The sequence below is a fragment of the Solea solea genome, chromosome 7, assembly GCF_958295425.1.
Source record: "Solea solea chromosome 7, fSolSol10.1, whole genome shotgun sequence".
NCBI lineage: Eukaryota > Metazoa > Chordata > Actinopteri > Pleuronectiformes > Soleidae > Solea > Solea solea.
Window position 1 is genome coordinate 22,005,467 of NC_081140.1, and position 12,216 is coordinate 22,017,682.

Genomic DNA, 12,216 nt, shown 5'->3' on the forward strand with positions numbered 1-12,216 from the left:
GTTGTTAGTGGCAATATTTTTGTAATTTAGGGTGAATATGCCACATTTACACTTTATTATTATATTCATTTCTTAAACGTTATAACAAATAATACGTATTTAAGGTGCAGCATCAATTTATCATTTAATTGAATAAGTGAATAATAATAACTACTGAATCAACTGCCAACCACTTTGTCCATGACTTCAATGATATAAAACATTCTTTTAATAAAAATATTAATTTAAACATTTTAAATACTACTCTTTTATGACATTAACATGAAAGACAGAAAAACAACTATAAAGTTGTTGTCTTTTTGCTCATCTTGAAACAATAATAATCACTGAACATGTTCTCCAAAGACCCTTAAAGGAACTGATAGACAGGAAGTGTTTGGCCTTGACTGCTTTATGGAAAAACAAGGTACTTGTAATGTCAAAGGGCCTGAGTGTGTTCTGTGAGACACTCACATGCTGTCCAGACAGTCTGGAGGCTGTTTGAGACGGTTTCCCTGCCTCAAGTAATCATAAATCTCGCTGTTTTCGACGCCGGGGTAGGGAGTCTGGCCCCGGGTAGCGATCTCCCACATGGTGACTCCAAAGGACCACTGAGAGAGAGAGAGACAGAGAGATGGGGTTACCAAGGTGAGCAGTTTTTAAATTCCTTTAAGCCTCTTTAAGTCTCTTTAAGTCTCTTTAAGTCTCTTTAAGTCTCTCACACCTTACCACTTACCATGTGCTCTTGTCAAACACTGACGATGGAAACATAACATCCGGAAATCCGACTTCATGCACAGGTTACAATGTTTACATGAAAACCTTTCACATGAGCACGAGTATGGAATCCCTCCCTTTTTTCAAAGTGCATAAAGCTTTTATTCCGATTTCTTGTGTCCATGTAAACATAGCTACTGATTTCCCAAAATTCCCTATGCTTTGTATTAAGGCTCCAGAAATGCAGGTTCCTATGGATAAAAAGCTGGTTGTCATGACTGAATCTTGAGCCCTGGGTTACTCCCGGTTTACATATATTCGGTTTGGACTATTTGTTTCCATCAACCTTGAGTTTTTTGTTCTTTCTTTCTGGTTTCCTGTTTTATTTTGTACTTCTTCCTACCTAGTGTGTGTACCTTGTTTTAGTTTTCCTTCCAGTCCTGTTTTCCCCTCCCATCTCTGTGACTTGTCTGTTCCACCCTGATGTGATTCACCTGTGTCCAATTATCCCTGCCTCCCAAGTCTATTTAGACCCTCTGCTCCTCAGTGTCTTTGTTCATTCATGCTGTTACGTTGTCTCCTGTTTCCTTGTGTTCTGGTCCCTGTTCCTTCACCCATTCACTCACTGTTTGAGGGTTTTAGTGTTTTCAGTTGTATTTTGTTTTATTTTGTTCATGTTTTACCTTTGACCTCGCCCACTGTTTTCAATTATTTCTGCAAGATTTCAGTTACTGTGGAAGCTATAGATAAAAGGAAACACACAGTTTATCGAAAGAATCAATACTTTTGTTTGGTTAGTGCATTTGGTGATTACACAGGCTTCCTCGTGGAGTGACAGAAGCCCCCGCTCCGGTGGTTTAAAGCAAGTGTTGCCTTATTAGAGGGTTGTTTTTGCTCTCAGATAAAAATGGTCCGTGCAGCTTTGCACAACAACTCACCACGTCGCTCTTTGTGGTGTAGACGCGGTCGGCCAAGCTTTCAATGGCGATCCATTTGACAGGCATCTTTGAGATGCGGCCCTGCCTGTAGTAGTCGCCGTTGTAGATCTTCTTAGAGAGGCCAAAGTCGGCCACACATACATTCATGTTCTCATTGAGCCTGAGGAACAGACCATTATCATTTTGAGCAGTCTTCACACCAACTTTTCCTTTAACATTTGCATACATGTTGAAAAACAGCATGTGAGAACACAAACGGGAACTGAGAAGCAGAAGCACAGATTGTTCTTACATGCAGTTGCGAGCAGCGAGGTCTCTGTGGATGAAGTTCTTGTTGCTGAGGTACTCCATACCTCGGGCGATGTCCGTCATAAACTTCACCAGCATTTGAGACGGGAGGTACTGCAGGGCATCACGCACAGAGAGAGGAAGGGCTTTCATTCACATGTTCACCAGCAGAGATCGCTAAAGATCACCTTTGTATGGTCCTACACTCTCAGTTCTCCCTGTTCCAAATACTAAGATTCAACTCCAGTGTATGTGTGTGTTTTTTTTATTAATGAAAGTTTGCCAAACTCATGGATGTTTCAACATTTTGGGGAAATGTTGTTGTGATCAGGGTTGTGACTCTCTATCCCTCCGGGGCTTATTGCGTATAATGGCCGTCTTTTCCAAATAAAACACCTCATCCATTTCTAAGTAAAAGCGCAGAGAGCAGCCACAGAGACTAATCTAGTGTTTTCATGATCTCACAGTGCTCACGCTGCCAATAAGATGTGGGGTGGAGACTCCCTTTCTTCACGTTTTTGCTGAACTTTGGATCCTGTTTTGCTGACAGACTCTCTCGTGAACTTCTACACCCTGAACCCATTAAGCTGTTGCATTCTATGTGTGTGCAAGTTTGTGTGTGTGTGCATGTTTAATGTAAATCAGACTCACCACTGGACAGTCGCCCAGCCGTGAGTACAGCAGATAGCTGTGCAGGTCTCCATGTTTCATGTAGGGCAGGATGACCACAGGGGAGGGGTAACCTTCACTCTCCACAGTCTGCAGACAAACACCTGTAAAAACACATCCATTCAGTTTTGTGCACAAGACATTAACACAGTTTCATCATAATCAGAGTTGGGGGCGATACCACTTTTTTGTGTCTTTTGTGATTCCGATATTTCAAAGACACAATTCTCCAACTGTGTAACAAATATTGTTCTCCTAAAAAGAACAGCCCAAACATGACTCAGCTAAAATGCTTTCGCTGATTACAGTCTGTGCAGAGTGAAGCATGTGACATATTTAGGGTTTTTGGAATGATTCGGTTTTACATTTTTATCTGTCCAACATCCGTTCCAATGATTTTGACCCGTATCGAACCGATACCGATTCCCATTCCTAACAAAAGCAGTCGGTTTCATTTGCTCTGGTTTTGAGAAACTGGTCTTAAAGACTCCAGAAACAGCTCGTCTCTCCAGTGTGTCACAATAACGCTGACTGATCAACGGAAACTACAGTAAAATCTGAAACTAGAGCTGACATCTTTTTGGCTGATGCATGTCATCGTGATGTTAATGGGAAATTGAAACCATTCACATTTTGTTTTCAGTCTGCAAGTTTCCATGCGCAGTAAAGTCACAATTGCTTTTCAATTGGACCACTGCCCTTGTCCCAGGATACAAGCACTAGTGGGGAAATGATTTGATGAAAGAAGTGTGTGTGTCCCCCAGCTTGTCAGTATTAGCTGGTTTTCAATTTAACTCGCTCCATTATGAGTCTATAGATCACTCAAAAATATTAAACATTATTTAAGCTGACAGAATATAACATCTTTCTCCTGGTCATTTAGACCGACTCTGGTCTGATCTAGGTGTGTTAGTCCAACCATGAGAAGCAATCGACAAACATCAAACATGTTTATATGTATTCTAAAAGTCTTGTTTTAGTCGGATTTACACAATAACTTTGTGTTTTTCAAATTCCATGTACAAAACTGACTGTGTTGTTCTCTTGCCTTGCATTCTGCGCCAACGTGTGATATTTTTACTCATTTATGCAAAGCAATAATGTTACTCCTGCCCATGCCCAAAAATCCAAACAGTCTGGGGTAACATACATACGTCTTACTATAGGAAACATACAAGGGATACAAGATTGATAGTATGACTGTAAAGGAAGACAGGTATTTGTGTAAAATCTTACTAACGGCATGTAAAAAAATAGAATTATGAAGAACTGATATAAAACTGAGTCCCCAAGTGTCAATCAAGATGACTTTCTGCCTGAGGTCTAAAGGAGCAAGCTTTCACAGAAGATGGGAGAAATGGACGCTACTCACTAAACAGGACAATTAAAGTCACTGGACAAGATGAAACCCCATGTTTGTTTGTTTGTTTGTTTGTCTTGATGGTTTGTGTTGTAAAAAAGTAATCATCTTACTCAAGCTCAGTTACAGTTCTTTGTGGGCCTTTGTGGGACCTTCTCAATTATCTAGTGGTGTGGACATTTTCCTCAGGAGATGGTGATTTTACAACATTGACCAAATCTATTACTTCTTAAAAGTTGTCTGTTGCCAGTTGTCTACTGCCAGATCTGATGATATGTGGTCACAGGAGATGCAATTGAATGCAAGTGTAAACAGTCATACTCAGCATAAAGCTATGCATGCAACCGGTCTCATGAGGGCCATCACAAAACGTTTATTTTTATTTTAATGAAATGTGGCCAGAGCGTAAATAAACCCTGTCTCACCCAGAAGTCTCATTACGTTGCGATGGTCAAACTCCTTCATGCAGGCAGCCTCACGCAGGAAGTCCTCCATCTCTGAGCGGGTACAGATGGCGACTGGAGACAACAAAGAGGTGAGGAGAAACGGTTGGTACAGGAAAGTGGGAACAGTCAAGTTAAGAGGTTGCTGGGGTAAGAGCATTTTTTTTTTTTTTTTTTTTTTAATGTGGGTGTTTTGGCTCCTGCCTTTATTAAACGCCAGCAGTTTTAACTTCACCACAGTTTGAATTCTTACAGATGAGGGTGAGGCTCTTTTCTTCCCCATAATGCCTCAAATATGCATCTTCTCCCTTTAAGTCACTCTACACAATTGCCTTTACTCTGGCACTTCAGTTTATACGGGGGCAACTTTTGCTTTTGCCAACATTTTTTACAAGCTGTGTCTTTGTCTGTTTTATGATCAAAAACCGAGATATTTGCCCCAAACATTGATTTCTGACCCCATGGGGGGTGAAATGTCTATCAAATGGCCAGTGTTCCTGACATGAAGGGATCCATTGTTGGTGATTGAGTGAGTGCTGTTTGCTGTCTACTCACTCTTCATAGTCTTGACAGCAACTTTGAGGGCAGCCTCCTCCTGAGTCAGCAGACCCTCCATCACTGAGCCAAACTCCCCTGAAGAAAGAAAAGACATGAAAAACACAATCAGCTCAGTTCAGATGCAGTTTTAGCTTTGACGCCATTAAATATCTTGTTTGGCAGTGAACAATAGTTACGTCACTGACCCGGCACTGAACAGGGCTGAACAGATATCACGTTGCAAAACTGTTACACTAAACTTAGGGTCAAAGCATATTAGTATCAACAAAAGATAAGAGGAAAGCAAACAAGCACTGGTGCTTTGCCATATAAGTCCTGACTATGTGCCAAGCACCAGCTCTGATGTACAAGTGATTTCAAAAACCTCCCTTTGTTTGTCAAACACTCCATTCACTGATACATGGTGCACATTAACATCTGTCTGTGCTAAAAACAAAGCACTACCTTCTCCCAGGGTCTTTCCCAGGGTTAGTTTATGTCTGTCCACCATCACATCTTGGAGCTTCTGCTTCAGCTCGTCACTGATGCCCAGGCTGTTCACTGAGGAGGGAAGAGGAGGAGGGGGGGAGCATTAAGGAATTTTAATGGCCCTTAAAGCCTTAAGTACTGTAACAAACAACATTACAAAAAGGAAAAAGAAAGGGGATAAACAGCCGTATTGTACCAAACATCAATCACTTTATTCTCCAAAAACACATTTCACAATACTGAGCCAAAAACAGTGTTAATACACACTGTCTGGGTTATCTATAAATAAAAATGCCCCAACAATATTGCATTATTTATTCATCTGCGTGCAAAGCAATAACCTCTTTGATTAATTAGAATGAAACAAACTCAAACCACTGTTGCAAATTCTAAAATACATGAAATCAAGATACACCTAACTACTTACATACAGGTGTCTGCACTCTTCACACTCTGTCTTAACTTCGCTGTTAGACAGCCTTTTCTGACAGGAAATTAAAGTTTGGGTCGTTTTGTAAAAGTGCTCACTCCTCGCTCAGGAGTTGTTGTTGTCTTATTGTGTTATTAAGTTAAATAGTATTATTTAGTGAGTTCAGTGTCTGGATTTACCTTAGTAACACAAACAATCAACAATTTCTGTGTCCTGAGAGCTTCAATGGCTGTTTTTGTCAATGGACTCTGTCTTACACACACGTCTATAAGAGGCTGAGTATGTCTAAGACCATTAACACTTGAAATATAAATCTGAAACTGCAGACTGTGTCTGATACGGAGCCTCTCCGTCCTCTCAGTCCTCTCAGACAGTTTGTTCAGGTGTGAGCCCATGTGATCCCTCAGGGACCAGGTCAGAGTGAGAGGATGAGGTCATGACTGATTTAGCATCTCTGTGTCTCCTCGACCACCTGGCCGTCACTGAGTTGTGTGCAGACTGTGCTAAACACGTTAGCTCTGCTTCCACATCTGGACCGGGATATGACAAGATAACGACATGGACGGAGGAGAGACACCCCCCCCCTCCCTTCTTACCTCCTCTCTCTCCCCCAGCTGCTGCTACACTATCAATCTGTTGTCTCAGTCAGACAACAATGCGCTCAGTCCACAAGCATGTTCCAACACATGCTGGCGTGACCAGCTATTAGCCAATGCATGCAATAACCGGAGCCTCGGGGGGTTTGACTTTGTCCAGAGAACGGGCCAAAATTACCGGTCAACATTTGCAACATAAATCCTGCTCAAATCCCTCCGATCTTTCCTCTTCCTCTATTCCCAGAGTGCTTCTCACTATCAGTCACTGAGAGTACAGCGTTATCTCCTCATCTCTTTCTCCTCGCTCCTCTCATTTTACTCACTGGAACTCTTTTTTTCCTCCCTCTCTCTGCAGTTTTGTCGTTCTCCTGTCCTCTTTGTGGCTTTGGCAAGCTGAGACTTGAATGTGAGGTCTTTACAAATAATCATACACACGCCTGGGACAATATGAAGGATTGAATGTAACCCAGCTGTGTGAAATCGGAGCCCGTGTACTGTGTTTACAGGTACGTACGTATCTCGGCCCGAAATCACGAGGATTTTATGAATAAGCTCACAAAACATGTTAGGAATTCCTAGAGTAAGACGTCGTTACTCCACCTGGATGAGATTTGAAACACCTTCTCTGCTCAAGTATGTTAACTCATGGAACTCAAGGTTGTTTTTCATACTTGAGGGGAATCATTAACCCTTAACTTCTCCAAGACTCCACCTTTGATCAAGCCAAGGATGTCATTCCTGTCAGATATTTCCTTTCTTTACAGATCCGGTCCCACGGCATGAGAGGAGATGCAGTTATGCTACTTTACTAGTGTTCTTATCTGTCCTGAAGACAGTGGCATGTTCGGGCATGCTTCTTACCTACACCACTCAGTGCTGCAGGGACAGATTCAAAATACAAGAGTGTCATCTTCCCTGCAAAGCATGCTGCGGCAGAGCGAGACAAATTAACTCACATGTTGCTTCTGTGGTCCTGCGGCTGTAGGAGCGTCGAGCACGGTACCTCACCACCAGCTCCCCGCTCTCCATCATGGGTTCAAAGGCCTCTCTGTGTGTACGCACAAACACACACAACGAGAGGTCAATTCAGCTGATGCACCGACACAGCTGAAAGTATGGCATCACTCCATAATTGAGGAGAATGTCAGAACAGATGTTCTCTACTGCGTCCAAATTCTCGCCTAAGTGACTCAACTAGGTCGTGGATGGGAAAAAAGAAATCTTTTTTTTCTCTTTTTTTGGGTGTTTGGCACAGCTATCGAGTTCCACCCTTCTAACCATGACAGCACTAACAGCCTACGCACCCAAAGCGCGTCTCCTTGCGCCGCAGCTTGGCCACATAAACAGCCATGAGCACAGCTATGGACACGGCGCCGGCAATGGCCATCACCACATACCACCAGTGCCAGGAAAAGGCAGGGGGCGACGACGGACCTGTGGGAAGGGGTGTGGACAGAGACAGAGACAGAGACAGTCTTTAAATGTAAATGTCAGAATTTAGGACCTGGAAAAAGTGAGTTTGGATTTAGTGTTGTATTCAGGTATTAAGCAATGTAGTGACCTTTTTGCTAATCCAAAAAGGGCATGTGCAAAAGATGATGCGACAGGTGCCGGCTTCAAATCCCTGATATACTCTCTTTTGGGGTAACCTGTGTCCAAGTGGAAGGACATCAGGCTTGTAACTGGAGGTTTGAATCCCCAGATACCCAACTCAATTGCTCCCTGGGCACAAATGTGTGCTGCCCACATGTTGAATACTTGTGCGTAATAAGGACGATTTAAAGTAGATGTATGTTGGCAAAATTACAATTCTACTTTAACATACACTACAAACATTTTGACTTTCAATCCCTGCCTGTTGATGACAGGGTAAAATGAATAATTATAATAATATTGTGCAATAAAAAATAAGTTTCACATGTTCTGACTGAGCTCTGTTGTTGTTGTTGTCGTCATACTGAATCTAAATGTTTATTCTTTTACTGAATAGTTATATATATTTTTTCTTAAATATTAACTCGGTCAACACCCCCGCAAGCCACTGCAAAATACTCACAACCTCCACCCACTGTTTCCAACTTTTCCTCCCTTTCACACTGATCCTCCCCCAACTTTCCCTGCCTCTGTGTTTTTCCTCCTTCTTTTTTATCTGCCATTCTTGTTGTCCACATTGTCTGTCTGGTCCTATTAGACTAAGCAAACAGAGATGCTGCACTGTTCTTGCCAGCATTATAAATATTTATGATGCGTCTCCTAAATCACGCCACTTCCCACCCTCTGTCCTTCTTCCCCTTTCCAGTCTATTTCTCTCTCTCTCTCCCTCTCTTTCTGAGGTCCTCTCTTCTCCTTTTTTCTCATCCTTCCTTTTTTCTGTGGATTTGAAAAGGAAGGAACCATCGCTGAGGAACCAAGTGACAGAGAATGAGAAAGAGAAGTCCTGTGGTACAAACAAGACAGCATGAGTTCACTTCCACTGTCCCCAGTGTCACCATGTGTCACTCTGGAGGGTCAGGGTGATCACGTACTTTATTTCACACTTCTTATTTCATATCCAGTTTTCATATCCACAAATATGTTTATTCTCTTGCCGTGCTTTATATTTGCTTAACTATTATTTATTTTACATGTTGTTCCATGTCATAGACTCTAATGGAATGTTTGTTCAAAGTTACATGTTTGTATAAAGCACTTTGAATGGCATTTGATTTGTTTGAAAAGTGCTTTATAAATAAATGGATTGATTGATTGATTGATTGATTGACCTCTCCAGGGTGTAACCCCGCTTTTCGCCCTATGTCAGCTGGGATTGGCACCAGCACCCCCCGTGACCCTCATGTGGAGGATAAAGCGGTAGAAGATGAGTGAGTGAGTGAGTGAGTGAGTGAGTGAGTGAGTGAGTGATTGATGACTCACCTCTAAACTCCTCCATTTCTGTGCAAATGAAAACAGAAAACCACACATCAAACGTTTGACACTTATTTGAAAATCATTATATCATCAAATTTAAATACAGTCACATCTGACATGAGATGTGTACTCCTTTATAAAGTTTTTATGATTTTTACTACTAGTTTAGTAATAATAAAAAAACTCACCGGGGGCAATAAGTGTCACGGTCTGTGTGAGCGTCCAGGGTCCTTCTCCCGCTCCTGTGTAGGCACACACCCGGAAGGTCACGTTGGACAGGGGGACAGACAGATTGACCATAAGCTCATTGTCCAGTCCAGCGTCCACGACAAACTGTCGACAGAAGGAGGGAAAAAGTAAAGAATGAACTGTCAGATTCAAACATTTTCCTTTTTATTATGTCATTGCTGAACAATAAGGTTTGCTTTTGTTGTTTTGTGTCCGTCCCTCACTGACCTGCTGAGTGTCCGGTGTGCTGTACTCCACCAAGTAGCCCTGCAGCTCTCCGTTCAGCTTCCCTGGAGGCTCCTCCCACGTCATGAGCACCTCCGTCCCGTTCAGCGTCGCCGTCACGTTAACAGGAGCGTTTTCTGGCACTGTGGGGGGAAAATGATTTGTTTATTTATTTGGGGTCAGTGGCTAATTTACATCTGTGGTCCCTGGGCAGGTTGACGGAATACAACATGTTACACAAGTAGAAAATAAATGTACGTATAAAAGTGACACTAACAGTAGATAAGGAAAAACCGCATACGCTGTGTTCCAGGTGATGAAGATAACTTAAAACATGTGATGCAGCTGTGGAAAAAAGGGACCATAATGTTCAAAGTCCTTAAGGAACCAAAGTGAAAAGTTATGGGTGCTATATTTTATATAAGTGTGAGATCATTTGCACTTTGCCTCATTTTACTGCACTTGGATTTGCAAGAAAATCGAGGTGAACTGCACATTATCCTCTTGAAGTCCATTTTATCTTAACTTTTGTCTGTTTGATTTATTTTCTTATATATGATGTCAAGTGACCTTGAGTGTTTTTGAAAGGCGTTTACAAATAAAATGTATTATTATTATTATTATTATTAGTTAATAATACTGCATATAAACATACAAGCACATGAAGACAGTCAGTCCTCACAGTTACGATTCGTCTTGCTGTGCGGTTGAGTAAGTAAGTATCTCAGGGCGCAGTCATCGGTGTGTCAGGACGTTTTTTGGGTATGAATGAGGAGTCGGCGGCGCGCGGCTGCAGGCCCCGTGGTCAGGGGCCACCGGGCTGGGGGTTAGCCAAGCGTCTGCTGTTTTGACAGGCTGAAACCTCGAGGGTGTGGATAAGTCCAGCAGCTGGAAATGTCAGAGAATGCGGAGAATTTCGCCTTTATTAGGACAAAGAAGGGAGGCTAAGGGCACGGCAGACAGGGATGATTAGCTGAGTTAAGAAGCCAGTGTGCTCGTTCTGTGTCAGCACGGTTGGAAGAACTGGACACATGCTGAGGCCTGTGTCTCCGTCCTTCATGCTGTCCCATCTACATTTGTATTTCTGCTTTGTTCTCTCTATATTCAGGTTGTGGTTTTTTTTCTTTTCTGGCTTCGGAGCAGGGAGCGAAAACTGCTGCTGGCAGCAGAAAGACCCAGTGGACCGAGAACCTCGCTGAACTGCATAGTAGAAATAGTGTGAGGAATGTGTGTGTGTTTGTCCATGTGAGAGAGAGATTGATGCTCTGGCTCGCTCAGAGATCCAAGAACCTTTTTCACCGGGAGACAAAAGTGCCTCATTTCCTTTGTTGGCGTTTGAATTAAGGCTTTCTTTGTCTCTGCGTCTCACTCCGTCTGCAGGCTTTTCCAAAGTCGCATAAACTAGCTGGACACCCCCACACTAAAACACACACGCACACACACACACACACACATACACACCAAGTCAGTGTGAGTTTGGGAAACATGGCCCAGCCTATGGATGATGTTATCAGGAAGCGTTTGGCGGCTGATTGTTTCCACATGTGCTCCGTGTTCTGCCTACCAACCAAAACAACCTCCAAGTCAGGTTTGTTCCAGAACTTTGTCCACCTTTGCTACGTCGCCTGTCTGTCCCTCTCCTCTGCTTCCTTCTTCACCTCTTGTGTTGCCTTTTTCTCTCCTTCTCGTCTCTTCTCCTCTCCATCTTTCCTCCTGCCTCCTATCCAACATGACTCCATCTCCTTCCTTCCAAGTTTTCTTCTCCCTCACTGCCCTGTGGTAATGCCTCTCTCTCTGGGTCGAGTGAACAGAGATGTTAATTGTTGACGTAAAACTTTGTGAAGGAGGGAAAAAAAAAAAAAAAAAACTTGGAAGAAAACCAGTTGCACGATTTGGGAAGCTTCTTAAGAAAAAAACGCTGAGAAAAAAAAGGGGCTCCGTGCAGTTCCTTTGTTTTCCACATGAAAGCAGACAGGACTTGGCATTAAAAGCTGAGAAACAAACACTTCTGGGGCGCAATTAGTTCACAACTGTAAAGGTTAACATCTGCATCTAAGGCAAAGACTGTTTCACACTGTGCTGTGAAGACGCAGTGTCACATTAACAGGTTTGAAACAGCATCTAAACACTGTGGATGCAGGCCTGGAGTTCTTTATTCTATATGCCTCGTCCTCTGAGTCCGGTTGGCCTCGGTGTGGGTCAATCACGTAGATGGAAAAGGGTCAACCCCGAGCCAGAGCCTGACTCATAAAAGCCTGGGATCTGGAGTCTGGTCTCTATTAATAAAAACAAACTCAGCACTACACAGGAAACAAGTTTCCCAGATCAGACAGAGCACAAATGTTGGTGTCATCACAAATGTCACAACGTGTACGGACGTCCAGGAGACTGTTGTCATTCGATGGTTGTT

At 42.8% G+C, this 12,216-nt stretch overlaps 1 protein-coding gene across 1 annotated transcript in view; it reads right to left on the minus strand.

The window, feature by feature from the left end:
- Positions 1 to 12,216, minus strand: part of LOC131462388 (tyrosine-protein kinase receptor UFO) — a 32,626-nt gene that overhangs the window by 2,961 nt on the left and 17,449 nt on the right. The window contains exons 8-19 of the mRNA XM_058633569.1: positions 9,810 to 9,949; positions 9,542 to 9,686; positions 9,360 to 9,377; positions 7,751 to 7,880; positions 7,403 to 7,494; positions 5,397 to 5,492; positions 4,950 to 5,027; positions 4,377 to 4,469; positions 2,574 to 2,695; positions 1,927 to 2,036; positions 1,635 to 1,794; positions 454 to 590 (exon numbers count right to left, since the gene is read on the minus strand). Of these exons, the coding sequence (XP_058489552.1) occupies positions 454 to 590; positions 1,635 to 1,794; positions 1,927 to 2,036; positions 2,574 to 2,695; positions 4,377 to 4,469; positions 4,950 to 5,027; positions 5,397 to 5,492; positions 7,403 to 7,494; positions 7,751 to 7,880; positions 9,360 to 9,377; positions 9,542 to 9,686; positions 9,810 to 9,949 (1,321 nt within the window). The remainder of the gene's footprint in view (positions 1 to 453; positions 591 to 1,634; positions 1,795 to 1,926; positions 2,037 to 2,573; positions 2,696 to 4,376; positions 4,470 to 4,949; positions 5,028 to 5,396; positions 5,493 to 7,402; positions 7,495 to 7,750; positions 7,881 to 9,359; positions 9,378 to 9,541; positions 9,687 to 9,809; positions 9,950 to 12,216) is intronic.